General features: G+C 43.4%; 2 protein-coding genes across 3 annotated transcripts in view; one reads left to right on the top strand and one right to left on the bottom strand.

Moving 5' to 3' along the window:
- ELK3 (ETS transcription factor ELK3) overlaps positions 1-9,396 on the top strand; it is a 53,685-nt gene extending 44,289 nt beyond the window's left edge. The window contains exons 4-5 of the mRNA XM_006275445.4: positions 694-816; positions 7,721-9,396. Coding sequence (XP_006275507.1) covers positions 694-816; positions 7,721-7,819 — 222 coding nt within the window. The 3' untranslated portion in view covers positions 7,820-9,396. The remainder of the gene's footprint in view (positions 1-693; positions 817-7,720) is intronic.
- Positions 9,397-13,730: 4,334 nt separating this feature from the next.
- Positions 13,731-18,832, bottom strand: part of CDK17 (cyclin dependent kinase 17) — a 161,704-nt gene continuing 156,602 nt past the window's right edge. For both annotated transcript variants that reach the window (XM_006275444.4, XM_059726342.1), the window contains exons 16-17: positions 18,679-18,756; positions 13,731-15,530 (exon numbers count right to left, since the gene is read on the bottom strand). In XM_006275444.4, coding sequence (XP_006275506.1) covers positions 15,493-15,530; positions 18,679-18,756 — 116 coding nt within the window. In that variant the 3' untranslated portion in view covers positions 13,731-15,492. The remainder of the gene's footprint in view (positions 15,531-18,678; positions 18,757-18,832) is intronic.

Below are 18,832 nucleotides of genomic sequence, written 5' to 3'. Positions count from 1 at the left end.
TTTTAAAGAGAGGTAGTACTACATTGGTCCTTTTCCAGTCCTCTGGTACCTGGCCTGTCTCCCACAACTTCATGAAGATCACTGTCAAGGGCTGAGAGATCTCCTCTGGCAGTTCCTTCAGTACTCTGGGATGAAGTTCATCCAGCACTGCTGACTTGAATTAATTCAGACTCAACAAAAGCTCTCTGATCACCTCCTTTATTCTCTCCTTCTTCAGTTTGCTCCCTTCTTTATACAGATAATCGTTATTAGGTGTCTGGCTGCATCTGGAATCCTGTCACAAAGCCACCTTTCAGTATATAAGCCTCTGCAATTCCATTTTGTTGAACCTGCTTCCAAGAAGAGTGGGAGAGGGGCAGCAATGGAAGTGAACTTCAAAGCTTAGCTGCATATCACATGACTAAAACATGATTGGCTTAATCAGTCAAAAGTTACAGCTGGTTGGGATAGTTCTTAATCTACAATGAAAAACATTACTCTGAAATAAATGAGGTTGGGTTTATAGTTAGTATTTAAAACAAGGTGTACACAGTATTGTAACACTGGGCACGTCTACATGAGATGCTACATTGCCATAGCATTAAGCTATGGTGACGTAGCTCACTGCTACAGTGATGAAACATTGATGGGCATGAACTGTGACCATGTTGCCTTCCACCTTAAAACTTGAAATTGGTGTGTTTTGTCTTGCAGACCCCAAATGGATTATTGTTGACCCCAAGTCCACTGCTGTCCAGCATTCATTTTTGGAGCAGTCTTAGTCCTGTAGCTCCTTTGAGTCCTGCCAGGCTGCAAGGACCAAACACTTTGTTCCAGGTATGTTCTTCATTTGTGAAGAGGTGGCACTCTGTTCCACATACTGAAAGGCCATCAGTATGTGGCCTGTACTGTGGGTTTTCAAAATAAGTTAATTAAGATAACAAGTGCTATTTGAGAGAGACATGCACTAGTTTGTAGGCAGAGTTTGACCACCTGCAGCACTATCAAGACCTAGTGGGCAATGTTTCTTATGGAACAAGAACAATAGTAAATATTGCAGGGGGGAGAAGGAAAGCGATAACCCCCTGAGAACAACTGAAACCTCAAAAGCTCTGAAAGCCGCTCAACCTGATAGGAAAACCCTGGGAAAAGCCTTGGGAAAAAAATAAGATGACCAGGTATGGAAGACGGTACATGGATTCTTTAGTTCTTTTAAGATCACTGAAGCAATCTGGGGTCAGTTCCCAGTTCTGCCATAAAATACATGTCCATTTTGGTGCAAGTTGCTTAATCCCTCTGAACCCAAATTTCTCATCCATAAAATAATAGGACTTTCACGTGTCACAGGGTGTTGTAAAATATGTATAAGCAGAGCACATTTTAAGGGTAAAAAGCACCAGGAAGAGTGCTCAGGCCTCTAGACAATGGTGGCAAACAAGGTAAGTTAGGTCACATCTACAGAGTAGCAGTGCAAAGCATCAGTTATGCAGGTAACAGCAGCCTACATTTTAGTCTCTAGCCCCCTTCAGTCTACCACAAGCGTTATGTTTTGAGAAATTTTAATTTGCCAGTTCCAGTGGTCCAACCCCTACTTAAAAAGGTGGGGAATCATGGCAGTGGATTTATTAGCATCTGCAGACAACTCGAGCTGCTGATGACTTGCATTGTTCTATTATAACTGAAACACCTTGAGCTTAAACTTTCAGTTTCTTAAGGATCTTTACTGCTTATTTCTTGAAGAGAAATTAAAATGCAGAACTACTAATTAGTGTATTAAAGCTGTGGTTCTCAAGGTCTTTTATACCAAAACCCATTTGTAAACATCAATGACCAGTCCCAACTTGGTGCCCTTCACTCCCAACCTGCTGCCTCCACCCCCAGCCCTGCAGTGTGTGGGGCAGGTTGGGGGGGTGTGTGGCATGGGAGGCCCCAAGCAGCCTCTTGCAGGCTGGAACTCTGTCATAGACACCTCAGCTCTGAACCCCTAGAGAATGGCAGGGAGGGTGGCTATGTTATACAGCAGTCAGAGAGCTGGAACTATGGCAATCAAACACTTGTGTCCTCATCCATGTCCTCACTGGGGCTCTGGGCACATCCTTTCACCTATAACATAGCTCTACATGCAGCAGAGAGGGCACATTACTTTGCTTGCTGGAACTTTGCCAGCCTGCAAGGGAAGAGCCATGGTTTCCCACATTTTTCTCTTTTAAAGGAGAATCCGTTTTTTAAGTTTGTTTGCAACCCTTTCATATATTCTTGCGACCCACAGGTTGACAAATACAGTCTTAAAGAATTCAAATATTATAAAAGCCTTTGTCAGTCTGTCCGTAACACTTTATTCATACTCTGGTTGATTGTCTCGGCAGGCAATCAGAGTACATTCTGGACAGATGTTGGCGGCAGCATGCCACCATGATGGCGGGGATGGAGAGGGGGAGAGGGGGCTAGGTCAGCGCCGCACCTGCCCCTTGACCCCCCTCTCCCTCGGCCCTGCTCCTTGGAGGCGGCAGTGGCACAGGGTGCTGGCTGAGGGGGATGCAGGGGATGGTGGGGCAAGCTTCCCCACTCCCCCCTATTCTGAGAGGCAGCTGGGGTGCTGGGGACAGCAGGACAAGCTTTACCCCCCGACTCCTGGCAAGTGGCGGTGGTGCAAAATAGGGGTAGTGGTGCTCCATCCCTGCCCTTCCCCTGGCAGAGAGGGGCAGGTAGCAGGGAAGAGGGGAGCAAGGGAGAGGAAGAGGGGAGCGAGACGGGAAATAGGGAAATTTCCAGTAGCAGCAGCAGAGGGAGGGGAGTCGGAGACTAGAGGGATGTTGGATGCAGCTGGACATATTAGGTTAACCTATTTAACGATTTCTTTGCCTCCATTTTCCTGAGCAGGGACCAGATCAGCCCGCCCGCCAGGACCCCCTCAGGCACCAGGGGAGGCGCACCCAGGCCTAGGGTCAGTGAGGATCTAGTCAGGGAACTTTTGGAGGGACTGGACGTATTTAAATCAGCTGGTCCTGACGACCTCCACCCCAGAGTGCTGAGGGAATTAGCAGAGGTCATTGCGGGACCCCTGGCATGGCTTTACGAGCACTTGTGGTGCTCTGGTATAGTGCCAGAGGACTGGAAAAGGGCAATTATGGTTCCCACTTTCAAAAAAGGGAGGAAGGAGGACCCAGGAAACTATAGGCCAGTTAGTCTTACCTCGATCCTGGGTAAGCTTTTGGAGAGAATTATCCTGGCGCATGTCCACGAGGAGCCAGCAGGGGAGGTTATGCTTAGGGGCAACCAACGTGGGTTCATTAGAGGCAGGTCCTGTCAGACCAACCTGGAAGCCTTCTGTGACCAGGTCACAAAATCCTCAGACGCAAGGGTAGCAGTGGACGTAGTCTTTCTGGACTTCAGGAAGGCCTTCGACACTTCAAGTGCCTATATACTAATGCTAGGAGCATGGGGAACAAACAGGATGAACTAGCGCTCCTGCTTGCACTAAACACCTATGACTTAGTGGGGCTAACAGAGACCTGGTGGGATTCATCCCATGACTGGGCGGTACATATTGAGGGCTATAGATTGTACAGAAAGGACAGGTCGGGGAAGAAAGGGGGGGGGGGTTGCACTTTATGTCAGTGAGCAATATACATCAACCCTCATCAAGACAGAATCCGAGGTTGAGGAAGTAGAAGGATTGTGGGTTAGGCTACATGAGGGGCAAGGAGAAAGGGATTTGGTGGTAGGGGTCTGCTACAGATCCCCACACCAAGGGGAAGAAATAGATGCGGGACTCCTGAGGCAACTCTCGGAGACCATAAAAGCTAAAGAGGCGGTAGTCATGGGGGACCTAAACTACCCGGACATCTGCTGGGAGACGCAGACAGCAAGGTCCCATCACTCACGCAGGTTTCTAACCTGTGTACAGGACCTCCACCTGACACAGGAGGTGCATGGTCCCACTAGGGGGAATGCCATACTGGATCTGGTATTGGCAACGGGATGACATGATAGGGGACCTCCAGATCGGTAGCCATTTGGGAGACAGTGATCACCTAATAATAGAATTCAACATAAGACAGCGAGTGGGTAAGGTAACTAGTAGGGTGAAAGTGCTAGACTTTAGGAAAGCTGATCTCAATGCACTCAGGCGATTAGTCAAGGACGCACTGCAGAGTAGGAGTTTTGAAGGGATGGGAGCCCAAGAAGGGTGGCTGTGCCTTAAGGAAACAATCCTTCGGGCACAAAGCAAGACGATCCCCGAGCGAGGCAAAAAAGGGAAAGGGGCCAGGAGGCTTCCATGGCTGACCAGAGAAATCCAGGGCAGCCTAAGGGCCAAAAGGGGAGCACATAAAAAGTGGAAACAGGGTGAGATCACTAAAGATGAATATACCTCCTCTGCTCGTGCTTGTAGGGAGGCAGTTAGGCAGGCCAAAGCTACCATGGAGCTGAGGATGGCAACCCAAGTAAAAGACAACAAGAAATTGTTTTTTAGATATATAGGGAGTAAAAGGAAGGCCCAGGGAGGAATAGGACCTCTGCTAAATGGGCAGAAACAATTGGTGACAGACAGGGGGGACAAGGCTGAACTCAATGAGTTCTTTGCCTCAGTGTTCCTAAGCGAGGGGCAAGACAAGTCTCTCACTGGGGTTGTAGAGAGGCAGCAGCAAGGTGCCAGACTTCCATACGTAGATCCTGAGGTGGTGCGGAGTCACTTGGAAGAACTGGATGCCTTTAAGTCAGCAGGCCCGGATGGGCTCCATCCGAGGGTGCTGAAGGCACTGGCCGACATCATTGCAGAGCCACTGGCGGGAATATTCGAACGCTCATGGCGCACGGGCCAAGTCCCAGAGGATTGGAAAAGGGCTAACGTGGTCCCCATTTTCAAGAAGGGGAGGAAGGAGGACCCAGGCAACTATAGGCCAGTCAGTCTCACCTCCATCCTTGGTAAAGTCTTTGAAAAAATTATCAAGACTCACATTTGTGAGAGCCCGGCAGGGCAAATTATGCTGAGGAGAAACCAGCACGGGTTTGTGGCGGGCAGATCGTGCCTGACCAATCTAGTCTCCTTCTATGACCAGGTTACGAAACGCCTGGACACAGGAGGAGGGGTGGATGTCGTATACTTAGACTTCAGGAAGGCCTTCGATACGGTATCCCACCCCATACTGGTGAACAAGTTAAGAGGCTGTGATGTGGATGACTGCACAGTCCGGTGGGTGGCGAATTGGCTAGAGGGTCGCACCCAGAGAGTTGTGGTGGATGGGTCGGTCTCAACCTGGAAGGGTATGGGCAGTGGGGTCCCGCAGGGCTTGGTCCTTGGACCGATACTCTTTAATGTCTTCATCAGTGACTTGGACGAGGGAGTGAAATGTACTCTATCCAAGTTTGCAGATGACACAAAGCTATGGGGAGAAGTGGACACGCCGGAGGGCAGGGAACAGCTGCAAGCAGACCTGGATAGGTTGGACAAGTGGGCAGAAAACAACAGGATGCAGTTCAACAAGGAGAAATGCAAAGTGCTGCACCTAGGGAGGAAAAATGTCCAGCACACCTACAGCCTAGGGAATGACCTGCTGGGTGGCACAGAGGTGGAAAGGGATCTTGGAGTCCTAGTGGACTCCAAGATGAACATGAGCCGGCAGTGTGACGAAGCCATCAGAAAAGCCAATGGCACTTTATCGTGCATCAGCAGATGCATGACGAATAGGTCCAGGGAGGTGATACTTCCCCTCTATCGGGCGTTGGTCAGACCGCAGTTGGAGTACTGCGTGCAATTCTGGGCGCCACACTTCAAGAAGGATGCGGATAACCTGGAGAGGGTCCAGAGAAGGGCAACTCGTATGGTCAAGGGCCTGCAGACCAAGCCCTACGAGGAGAGACTAGAGAAACTGGACCTTTTCAGCCTCCGCAAGAGAAGGTTGAGAGGCGACCTTGTGGCTGCCTTTAAGTTCATCACGGGGGCACAGAAGGGAATTGGTGAGTATTTATTCACCAAGGCGCCCCCGGGGGTCACAAGAAACAATGGCCACAAGCTAGCAGAGAGCAGATTTAGATTGGACATTAGGAAGAACTTCTTCACAGTTCGAGTGGCCAAGGTCTGGAACGGGCTCCCAAGGGAGGTGGTGCTCTCCCCTACCCTGGGGGTCTTCAAGAGGAGGTTAGATGAGTATCTAGCTGGGGTCATCTAGACCCAGCACTCTTTCCTGCTTCTGCAGGGGGTCGGACTCGATGATCTATTGAGGTCCCTTCCGACCCTAACATCTATGAATCTATGAATCTTTGAATCTGTCTCCCACCCCATTCTCATTAAAAAACTAGGTGATTGTGGCATCGACACCTACACAGTCAAATGGGTCGCTAACTGGCTGGAGGGCCGCAACCAGAGAGTGGTGGTGGATGGGTCATTTTCGACCTGGAGGGATGTGGGCAGTAGGGTCCCCCAGGACTTGGTCCTTGGACCCGCGCTGTTCAACATCTTCATCAGCGACTTGGACGAGGGGGTAAAAGCACCCTATTCAAATTTGCAGATGACACTACGATGTGGGGAGAAGTGGGCATGCTAGAAGGGAAGAATAGGCTGCAGTTGGACCTAGACAGATTACAGGGGTGGGCGGATGAGTACAGGATGGGTTTCAACACTGCCTAGTGCAAGGTACTGCACTTGGGGAGGAAGAACCAGCAGCCAAGGAGGTGATCCTCCCCCTCTATGCAGCATTGGTCAGCCCGCAGTTGGAATACTGCATCCAGTTCTGGGCACTGCACTTCAGGAGGGATGTGGACAGCATTGAGAGGGTCCAGAGGAGGGCCACCCGCATGATCAGGGGGCAGCAGGGCAGGCCTTACGAGGCGAGGGTAAGGGACCTGAACCTGTTCAGCCTCCACAAGAGAAGGCTGAGGGGGCATCTAGTGACCTGTTCCAAACTAGTCAGGGGAGACCAGCAGGCATTGGGAGAGTCCCTGTTCCCCCGAGCACTACCAGGAGTGACTAGAAATAACGGTCACAAGCTGGCAAAGAGTAGATTCAGGCTAGATATCAGGAGGCGCTACTGCACTGTCAGGGCGGCTAGGATCTGGAACCAACTTCCAAGCTAAGTGGTGCTCGCTCCTACCCTGGGGGTCTTTAAGAGGAGGTTAGACTAACACCTTGTTGGGGTCGTTTGACGCCAGTACTCTTTCCTGCCATGGCAGGGGGTCGGATTTGATGATCTGCTCAGGTCCCTTCCGACCCTACGAACTATGAAACTATGACATGGACTGATGGCAGTGCGGGGTACTGGGTGTCAGCGGCTGCTGCTGCATGCAAGCTGGGAGCCGGTGGGGGAGGAGACACATGGGGCCCAGACACAGAATGGTGACACCACAGGGCACTGGGTGGCAGTGCTCCGCCTCCACCAACCTCCGCCTCCCCCCCCCCCCCCCCGTCATTCCTGACAGGCAGTTGGCTAGTGTTTTATAATCCTATGTCCCTGATAGCTGACAGACAGTGCTCTATAGATGATGATAGTTATCTTATGTGAATTACTTATTCATTGTAGTCAACTATATTCTTCTTCTTTGGACATTATAAAACCTGCTGTTTTCAGTCTTTCAGTAATACGTTTTACTCTTACTATTTGAAGTAGAACATTAGTGCCTGTCTTCTTATCTATGAACCAACCTTTGCAAAGCTGACACCATGTGGAACGGTCAGTATTTAACAGGTACTGGACTGGGGCTAATGCTTTGAAATAAACACATTTTATCTTTTGCCTTCTTGCAGTTTCCAACTCTCCTGAATGGTCACATACCGGTGCCAATCCCCAGTTTGGATGGGGGCTCTTCTCCAGTACTGCTTTCTCCAACTGCTCACAAGTCCTGATGATGTCTCCTCATGTTTTAAGGACACATTAACTGTTTTAACACATTCATTCCCATGGGTTATTTTTTCCTGTGTCATGAGAAGGACATTGTGAAACCCTCAATTACATTGGTTGGTTTGCACTTTTCATTACATGGATCATCTACTTTATGTTAGCATTTTTAAGCAATGATTTTTATATATATATATATATATATATATATATATATATATATAAAAATCTGTTTTGCATTAAATGAATTATAATTTTTTTTATATCCTAGCTCTCAAGTGTTGAACACTGTTGTTGATGAAGTACTTTTAATGGATTTCAACAATATATCTAATAAGGATGTGAAGCTTTTTTAATCCCTTTTTTCTGCATATTATGTATTGTGCTTGTGTAAACTATAACCGGCTGTGCCTTCTTTTTGCATAATGTTATGTAAATGATTTATATATTTTCTAGTATTAAGATAAAAAGTTGAAAGATGAAACTAGTATTGAACAACCACCCTATGGTAGTATTTCAGTATTTTTTCCACAGATAGGCCATACGACACAGTATATTCATGTAACTTTGTATTAAGTGCTTTCAATTTGTATAAAAATAGCCTTATAAATTTTCTTTGCTGAATTGAGAGACCATAATAAATTTTATATCCAGGAAATGCGTTTAGCAGTAACTAAGCCATATTGACACAATGCTGCCCCAAGTTCCTCCCTAGTGTAACTCCACTGAAATCACTGCAGGTACATTAGCGAGGAATTGGGCTTTACGTGTTCATAAAACATTCCAAATTTTTGAAAGCTGGTCTGCAGACAAGGAGGCCTTATGCAGTATTTATTATTTCTTATGAATTGTAGCAATGATAGCTGGTAAGACCTTAGGCAGCCTCCATCCTTGTGGCTGATGCAGGATTGTTTCCTATGGTGTTCACTTTTGCCAAGTGCCTTCTACCACTTCACTCAGAAGAATATTCCAGCTGCTTAGCTCTGTCAGTCAAGTTTTCCCTCAACAGAAATTGCAGAATGTTAAATTAACTTCTGGTGCTTGTGAAGAGACCTATTGTATACATAGACCTGTACATATACAAATATCTAAAGTCTTTGAGAACAGTGGATTCATAAATAACGCTGTATTGCTATCTACATGCAACCAAAATATTACTTTATTAAGTATGCCCTCTGGCTTTAGGTGATGGTTTAGTCATCTAAATGTCAGGTCAGAACTAGGCTAGACACTCTGGCACCACCGACTCCAATCTTGGCAGGGCTGATGCAAACATTCAGTCATCTGAGGTAGATAAATTAGGTTGTGAGAGTTTACCATGTGGATCTTTCACATGAGACCTTAAAGTCAGGATCTTGTCAGCTACATCTGGTCATTAAAAAGCCCATAACACTTTTTTAATGCAAAATACTGGGGGGTTTGCCCCTTGCAACTAGCCAAAACTCCTAACTCTTGAGTTTTATGCAGTGAGTTTTGTGCTGATTATTTGCCTGGATGCAATTCAGTGATGATGTGTGTAGTTAAATGTAATGTGCTTTTGGATCCTTCACGTTGAAAGGTGCTAAATAAACATTTTATTAATGCAGTTGTGATTGTTGAGAGCCTTTTTGGGGATATTTATTCATAAAAAAGCAAGTAGGCATTTTCCTTAGGATCCTTGACTATGCAATCAGAAGACACTCTTCAGGTTCAAGTAGTCTAATTAAATGGATAAAACCTGCACTAGCACCAGTGATATGAGCAAAGCTCTAAGAGTAGGTGAAAGAGAAAAATCTTATCATGCTCTTCTACATGTATAGCCAGAAAGGGAGATGTGCTTCAATGATGGACCATGACAAGGAGGAGTGTCTCATGCAAAATCTCCAGATAATGGGACAAAGATGGTCACACAACTACCAGCCTGGATTGCTGGGTCAGACACATGAATAATCCAAGTGGAAGCAGTGGACAAGAGCTTGCAGGTCAAATTCTTGTACATTTAACATGTTCTTTTTTTAAATACACGTGGTCTCAAGTACAAAGGACTTTTAAATTATAAATACACAATCTCTATGTTCTGGAAATACTGGAATCAATTCTTTCCTTACTGTACACTAATGTAACCACCTTCTTCAATGGAATTATTTCTGATTTTTTTCTGGCATAGCTCAGGGGAGATTTAAGCATCAGTGAAGAAGATACATCTCCTTTCTAGTTTATATAGTAAAGATACTCACTGAAAGTAATAGATGGAACATAACACAGATGAGTATTAAAAGTGCTCTTAAATTCCAAACAGCAAAAAAGACAAGTAAGACTGGGAGAGGAGCTGTACTGTTACTGACTCATGTCACAAACCAGAACAGATCCCTGTGAAAGAAAAAGAAATCCAGATTCTTTTAAGATTGCATTTCCTCACAGATACTGGATTTACTAATGACCCGACACCACCAACCTTCTCTGAAAGGACATCAAGTCATGTACACTTCCCAAACAGGTTATTTTTTGGAGTATAGTTTCACACTTGTCTAACCTATTAGCTGTTACCTCTTTGTGCTTTACGAAAAATTCTGAATTTCTGTTGAATGTTATTAACTACTTTAAATAAATAAAAACAAATAAACTTTAACAAATAAATGCTCGGAAGTGTCAATATTTCCATGAAAGGTCACAGTGGGTGGTTCCAAGATTACTTCTAGCAGGCAGTGTTGTTCCCATCAAAAAGGAAACCAGCTTGAAGTTCCTTCCCTTTGATTTTATTAGCAAAGTTGATGGACTGGAAGCACGGTTTTTATTTAAGTTTACACACGTATTCCAACTTCAGGAGCAAAAGTAGTTTTGTTTTTAAACTAAGGAACTTTGCTTTCTTTTATAGGCTATTTTGGGTCCAGGATTAGGAGATAGTTTCATTTTACTTTTTAACTGATATACCAGTGGAAGGAATATCCACCACAATGGCAACAAGCACCTGGGAATCTCAGCCAGGAGACAGTTGTGCACATATGTATATTTTCTTTCGTGGATTCCAGGCCTGCTCTATAGGAGATACAGAGTGCCGTGCTTTCAGATGGAGAGAACACTTCTAAAGCTGGAATGCATTGATGAATGATAAGAGATAAAAGAGAGAAAATCCCATTTGGCAGATGTCTGCTCGAAGAGAATACCAATTAAGAGATAAAGCAAAATTGTACTCTCTCATGCAATGAACACAGGCCAGCCTGAGACAACTTCTGAGAAGCAGCATGTAGTAAAAGGGAGACTATAAGAGGAAAATTGGTACATACGACAAATTGCATACCGTTTTTACAAAAAGGACATAAACAAAGATTGCAGGATATCATGGTTATAGAACACGTGTGAGGAAGCCACCAAGTCGACCTCATTTTGCTTCAAAAAGAAATGAACAGATCTACCACATTATAGATAGGATTCTTTCTTCTTCTCTGTCTCTGATGCTACTATATATCCTATATATTCGAATAAACATGAATCCAGAAGAAAAGGTATTCTTTAACTTATGATGGTGCCTACTCCTGAGCCATATGAGGAGGGAAGCTTCAGTTTCATTAACCTTCTTCATTAAAATACTAAGCTTTTAACAAGGACTTCCCCAAAAAAGCTGGCTTGGCTAAGTAATGCTAGAAAGCCCCACTTATGAAGTCCAGACTTCCTACGTTAGGGTGAAAAGCACTGGAAGACACCAAAAAACACTTTATGTTGATTACAATAAAAAAAGGAGAACAAACCTTGGTTAAGCATTCTGAAGCAGCCAGCCTTCTTCAGGAGAAATCAGAGAAATGGCATCTTGTAGGCAAGGGTTCTCAATTCCTAGCTATAATATAATTGCTTTTTCCCAGCAGTTAAGCTCAGATTGTTTCATGCTCACTTCATAAGAATTGCATATATAGCTAAAACAACCCCTCTACTATCCTTAAAAATCAAACCCAACGCTACCCCACGCCCTTCCAAATCCAGAAGGCACTGCACCCTCAGAGAACAAAGAGAAATTAAGGTTGTGATAATCAAGCTAATAGCATTACTGTATAGGTGTATGGGCACATTCATATTCTTTTTCAGTCCAGCAGACTGGTACTCTCAACAGGGATCTACAAGAGAATACCAGAAACAAGGAAATGATAAACACTTTTCCAAGTGTTTAGATAACAATGGGGGTATTTAAATAACATCCCATTAGAACAATTGGAGAGGGTTCAGAGTTCCTCTGCAGATTTGTTTCCATGCCCTCCACATAAACTGAATAAGACCAAGATTTTACTGGTTCCATTATGAAAGCTATCAAGGCAAGAAAGCCTAAATATTTTCTTAAATGATTCTAGAAGGTGTAGTAAATCCTGTGACTATGTACTGTGCTAAAGCGATGTGTTCTGGACCTTTTAAAGTTTTTTAAGTTGGCTAAAACTTTATATCACAGCCTCTGATGAAGCAAGCCTTTTGCATACAAAAGCTTAAGCTATGCATCTCTGATTTAGCTAGTTTATAAAGGTGCAAATCTATCCAGCCTTGTGTCTAAAATTATAGAGCCCTGAATTTTTTCTCTACAAAAAAGTTATGTAAAACTGTAAGGCCAAGAATACCTATCAAAAATTTAAAGGAAGATACTACTTCACAAAGATGGTGACACCATTTCAAAACCAACCAAGAAATTCAGAGTTAAAATTCAACACAAAAGAATTATGATACTGAAATGCAAAGAGGTTTCTTCCCCATTCGACCATTGCTTTAGATTCAAGTAGGAGCTTGGGGCAGGCAGCTGCTGAGGTGATGGCAGGCTAGGGTGGCTTGAACAGCAGGGGAGAGGACACGGGAGTATGGTAGAGGAGACTACATGGTGAGGGGGCAGTGCTAGGGAGACCCCCACCTTGCAGGGTGGCAGGCACCGGGGGCATGGAAATGGGGACAAGGGGATGAATTCAAGACAACCCTCCAATAATTAGACAGAAAATTATAACACATTTAAAATCTTCCACATATAGAATCTAATTATTAGGGGCGGTCTTAAATCTGAAGTTGTCTTGGATTTGGGTAAACATGGTATTTGTGGTCTCAGATTAGATTAAGCTGACTATCCCCAGAAATCTATGCAAAACCTGCCCTCTATAAAACAATTCTTTTGCTTCAACAGGACAGATGACAATGCCACCTTCTTTCAAAATGGCCACTACCTCTCTCATTGTTCTTAAAGAAAGTGAAGCACAGATCTTTGGCAGAAATGTTGGAGTCTTTCTTTAAGTGGAAAAATCTACTTATCCTTAACCACGGAGCTGCAATTGGCTCTTCTATAAAGAGCTTTCTATACTTTTATACGTACCTCATTTTACTCGTAAAATATTCATAGAAAGCCCCTTGAATCATCAAAGAATGCCACATTTTGTTTTCTTCTTATATTTGCAATTAGTACACAATATAAAATATTAAACTTAGTTTCTATTGTATTCATGAGCATTGTGCTCTATATCTCTACTTCTTATATGAAAAACTAGATATTTTTTTTGGTACCTGCATCTTAACATTGACATTTCAGTTCCCCTCCCAGACCCACAAAGTTTGTCACAACGCGTTGTCTAGCTCAGGTTCCAGTACTGTGTGTACAAAAAATCTAAACCATTCTTTAGGATCAATCTTTCACTTCTTCCCCAAGGGCAAATTTAGCTCTAGGACAGAGGCGCAGCTATTTCATTGATACGAGTGGAAACAACATCCATCAGAAGAACGTATTATGCTCTCGATTTCTGATGCAACAATTACTGACATTCATGGGACATGCCAAATTTAATACACTTACAGTATCAGGTGCACAAAAGTCAGGTCTTTGCTGCTGCTACTGCTTCAATGTTATATGAGTCAGAAACAGGGCAAATTTGAGATCAGTCACTCCTGCAACATATAGAGCTGATTAAAAAATGTAACTTCTTGAAAAACTAGATCACCAAATTTGTATTTTAACACAGAGCCTTGTTGTTATAAACTTCAAAACAAAACCAAGGAATTCCACATAATATTTATACTTTCAAAAGTACAATATTAATACAGGTCTGTCAGTTAGAAATAACAGCAGTTTTGTTAGGTCTATAAGGGTTTCTGTAAGGTAAAACCGGCTTACAAATGCTGAAAAGCAGTAGTGGTCCAAGATTCACCATAACACATGAACTTCTCTCTTTTCAGAAAATAAAAAAAAGTCCCAGTTCAATTTACCAGTATCATGAAATATTAATAAAACACCCCCAAACATGCCACAATCACTATTCACAAATAAAGTTAAAATGAAATATACAAAAATTCACTTAATACTGTTAAATAACAATAAACTACAAGATTTCCTGAACAGAAATGATAGGACCCCTGAATGTTTTACAGTGAATGTCAGGAAAAAATTTAAGTTATCTATGACTATTTTCATGATATACCAGCCAAAGATTTACATGACCATTTCAAAATATACCAATAAAAGATTTACAGTCTCTTTAAGATGCACTAAACAAATAGGTTTATAAAGGTGAACACAAATGCTTAAAAATACTGTTACCATCACCAAGGGTGTACTTATGATACTCATTGAGATGCATAAGCATAGTAGTAACATGTTTACTATCGTTGGTAAACAGATAACATCTAAGATCTTAAAAACCCTCTAAGTTCCCATTTTCAAAAGGTCTGTAATGTATACTGAGTTCTTATCAAGTATGAACTTGCATCTTTCCAGTTGATTTCAAGTGAATAATGTAGTAATGAGAAATCCACAAGAGGGGGAAAATACGACGTTGGTCCCCATGCTCTTGTAATTAGTCATCTTGTTATTTTGTAAAGAAAAATAAAATAAAATCAAAGCTCAGTTCCAAAAGTAAAACAGAGATGCCATGTGATTGATCTTTTGCTATTCATATTTCTAATTACATTAAAAAGAAGGTAAAAAACCTTGTTGCATCTGGAGAGAGATGCACAATCATATGCAAATATCTTGTATCGGAGGAATTCTGACAAAACTGATCATTCAGTCTCTGTGCTTTAATTTACCAGTAACAGATACAAGATTAAAATGCAAATAATAACTAACGATTCACTTGTTTGAATCAACTCTCTCATCAGGTGCTTTTGAAAAACATCATATGCTTCGTAATATTTCAACTACTGTATTTCCAATGTTAAATAAGGAATTAAGTGCCATGAACTTAGAGCGTTAAAGATGGTTCACCTATAGTCAAGCAAAGCTATGTTTACATTCCAGGAAACACTGCAGTTTAAAAATACAAAAAACTGCAGCAGTAAAACAGTTTATGAAGAGAAACAGATGCATTCACATATTATAAAGCCATTGCAACTTCTTCAGGCATTGAACTGTTGTGTTAACTATACAGACAGTAGTTATTTAGCAGCAATGATTCCGCAATAAATAATGCACTGTGTTTCTCAGTCCTGCACAAAAATTGCAGCTACAGTTACATCAACAGCTGTAACCTACTGGCTCTAATGGCAGAGGAGACCTTAAAACCAACTGTACAAAAAATTGTCACACTGTGACAACAAATATAAAAACATAATCTGCAGGTTGGAAATAAAAAGACTCCACTGTGAAGAGAACAGCGCAGACAAACAGATTCCAAGTCCACCAAAAGAAAGAACTGCCTTCAGATCTGAGTCCTTGATTGATAAAGATAGGCTTGGGCTTGAATCTGTATCGCCAGCTTTAAAAAAGCATGCTCTGCCTTCTGTTCTTCCCATGCCCTGAAACAGAAGATTTAAGTTTGTTAACAAACAGGCACATTTTTACTGTATACCACCCAAAATTTCTACATCAGGATAGTTACCTACATACAGTATGGACACATGTAACATCTGAGCTGGTTTAAATGCAGTTTAAACCTGAAGCAGCCAGTCTTACAAGTCTACAAAACCTGTTTAAAGACTCCTAGAACAGAGAAAGAGTTCAAAAGTCTACTAGGAAAATCAAGTACTCTTTTGCACTGATTTACTGTGAACGTCTAGCTCTCCTAAATCAGTAGTTCTCAACCTTTTTTGTACCAGAACTCACTTGCAAACATCAATGACCAGTCCCAACCCAGTGCCCCTCACTCCCAACCCACTGCCTCCACCCCCAGCCCTCCAGTATGTGGGGCAGGGTGGCGTGTATGTGGGGAATGGGGGGCCCCAAGCAGCCTCTCGCAGGCTGCAACTCTGCCAGCCTGCAAAGGAAAAGCCACAGTTTCCCCCATTTTTCTCCTTTACAGGAGAACCCATTTTGTAAAGTTTGTTTATCCATTTTTAAAGTTTGTTCGCAACCCTCTCTCATATTCTTGTGATCCACTTTTGGGTCACAACCTTGGTGTTGAGAAACACTGTCCTAAACCACACTGTTCCGCACCCCCAAACACTGGCTACTTTGGTATGTGGCCAGAATTATAGTGCCCTCTTTTTTCCCCTTTTGTTGGCATTATTTATCATGTGTTCCCCTGTACTCCTTTTTCAATCAAAGCTATCTTCCTAATAACCAGCAGTATCTTCACTCTTTACTCAACTGTGGCCCCACATTGTCCCGCCACCTCCCTCTAAAACCATGCGCCCAAACACTCTTCCATTCCTTAGCTACCCAAAGTCAGGCAAGCACACTGCAAATTTTGGTCAACTGGAAGTTATGAACTTTACTGAATTCATGTTTAGACAAGAAGGCAAAGCAGAAAAGTGAAAATGCCCCTAACCACAGGCCATCCACTCACTGGGACCCCTCAAAGCATGAGTGCAATCACTTTTCCTCCTCGATTTGCCCCTCACAAAGCATGCTGGATTGGGTGTTCGCTCCCATCTTATGATTTCAGAGCCACAACACTTCAGTGCCTAATAGGTGACAGTTCTACCTGGAATGCCAGTGCGTGGTACATGTGCCTACACCCTGGCCCATGACAACTGCAAACCAGTTCCCAATCAGTGACACACTGGAACAGTTCAATTGTTACATGTGTCCACACACTTAACACGTCCTTTCCTGTTTTACCTAATCACAGATTCACTTTGCTGCTGCTGCAGCCCACAGCATTCACTGTCCTTTGATATGATGTGCTTGGTGTTTCTTCTGCTGAAAATCAGGTAAGACATCCAGCATTCAGATACTGACTGTTTTGGATTGCAGACATTTTCCATGCTATCTGGCCTAACTCTAGTAACACATTTCTCTGTATGTCTAATGTACAGCAGAACCCAGTTTCTCCATAGGGTTAGGCTTCTTTTCCCCTGTTAACATGAGGATTTGTGAATGAGCTGGGAGCATATTTAACTGCAGCAAACAGCTGTACAGGACCACTAAGCTGCCCCAGCTCTTTGCTTTTATTTCAAAGGGTGCTACTTCTCTAATCAGCTGTGCAAGACTGCTGATGAGCTCCAGCTGATGAGAAAAGCAGTGCAGGTACAGCAATCAGATGAACAGCTCACGATTAATTCAGCTGCCTGCTGTGAACCAAATGGGTCGTGAACAAGCTGGATATGAAAGATCCAGATTTGACTCTGCAGGGATTTTAGCACAACCTGAGCAAATAGCACTTTGTTTTCAAATACTCGCAGCCTTCTTCCGCATCTAGGATTCTCATCCATATAAAAGACAAGCTGAGCAACTTTACTATAAAGATGGATTTTAAGGTTTCTTACAGTTTTCTTTGATGACATTATTTTATCCAAATGCAAGAGGCATATATCAGTGCTACAAATTCTCACTTTGATTTCTTCAGCTATTTGATTGTCCTCAGTGATTATTGTTCCTTAATATTTAAACTTCTCTACCTTTTCCACATTGCCACTCCCTATCCTTATCTTCCTGTGATACTGAGATTCTGGATGAGATTGTGTATTTAGTCTCGCAGCACAGACATGGACTATGGGGGGGGCAGCCCCCCAGCTTCATGCCACCACCCAAACATGGCTGTGTCACCATACGCCTTTGGCTTCGCACTGCCACATGCCCCTAGCACTGCTTACTGGCCAGAGCTCTGAGCTGCCACTTGAGTGCAGCTCTGTGCCACTGCCCAGAGGAGCACAGATCTCTGGCCAGTCTGCAGTGCCAGGGGCATGCAGTAGTGCAGAGCTGATGGGGTGTACTTTACTAGTGGGCAGGATGCAATGGTTCTGCACATGTGACCTGTGAGCTGCAGATGTGACCTGGGCAGTGGCACGGAGCTGCACTCAAGTGGGCAGGGCATATTGTGAGAACTAATGAGAGAAGGCATGTGAAACAGATCTTGGAAGCTGAGGTGGAGGGTATAAGGCAGATCAAGGCAAGAATGGGAAGATAACATAAAAACTGATCTGGAAGTGATAAGTAAAGATATGACAAGGTGGAAGGAGATAGAAGTCTGTAGTTAAGGGCTGCTTGCAGGCATTTAAAAAAAAAAAAGAAAAAGCAACAAAACCCCCCAAAATCACGCTTTACTTTAAACTCAGTGTGCTCCTGCACTGAGCCCAGCGCATGCCCAGAAGATGCAGTGCATTAGTTGGACTCACTTGCTCAACAACTATATAGATTGGATGCTTTAGTAAGGCTTTTTGGGCACTTTTATTTAATAGCTGATTCAATCAGCTATTTAATTGCCAAAAAGCCCCGCTGAAGTACCCAACTTAAACGGATGCTGCAGAGCCAGGTCAAAATAACATGCTGCTTCTTTTAGTAAAGCATGGTTTTGTTTTGTTTTTTCTAATGTCTGCAAGCAGCCAAGGTGGTTATGGGCCCCCGAGGCCTCTGAGGAGGGCTGGGGGGAAGGAAATGGAGTGGGACATTTCCTGATATTTGCCTATGTTCATTCATGCCAATTCATCATTAACACAATACTTTTCGGTGTATAGTGCTCTCGTTCAGTGCAAACATGAGAAAAAAATATCCATGTTTCTATACCTGTCTCAGGGTAAGAGGAATTTCGAAAGCCAGGGTCCTTCTGCAGTTGAATCTCTTTCAGACTGAATATTGAGACACCTGTAACAAGAAAACAAGATTAATTTGTATTCACATGGCTAAACCTGCTCCAGTTAATGATTCAGAGAGGAACAGT

The sequence above is a fragment of the Alligator mississippiensis genome, chromosome 4, assembly GCF_030867095.1.
Source record: "Alligator mississippiensis isolate rAllMis1 chromosome 4, rAllMis1, whole genome shotgun sequence".
NCBI classification, from domain to species: Eukaryota; Metazoa; Chordata; order Crocodylia; family Alligatoridae; genus Alligator; species Alligator mississippiensis.
This window is presented reverse-complemented; position numbering and strand designations above follow the sequence as displayed.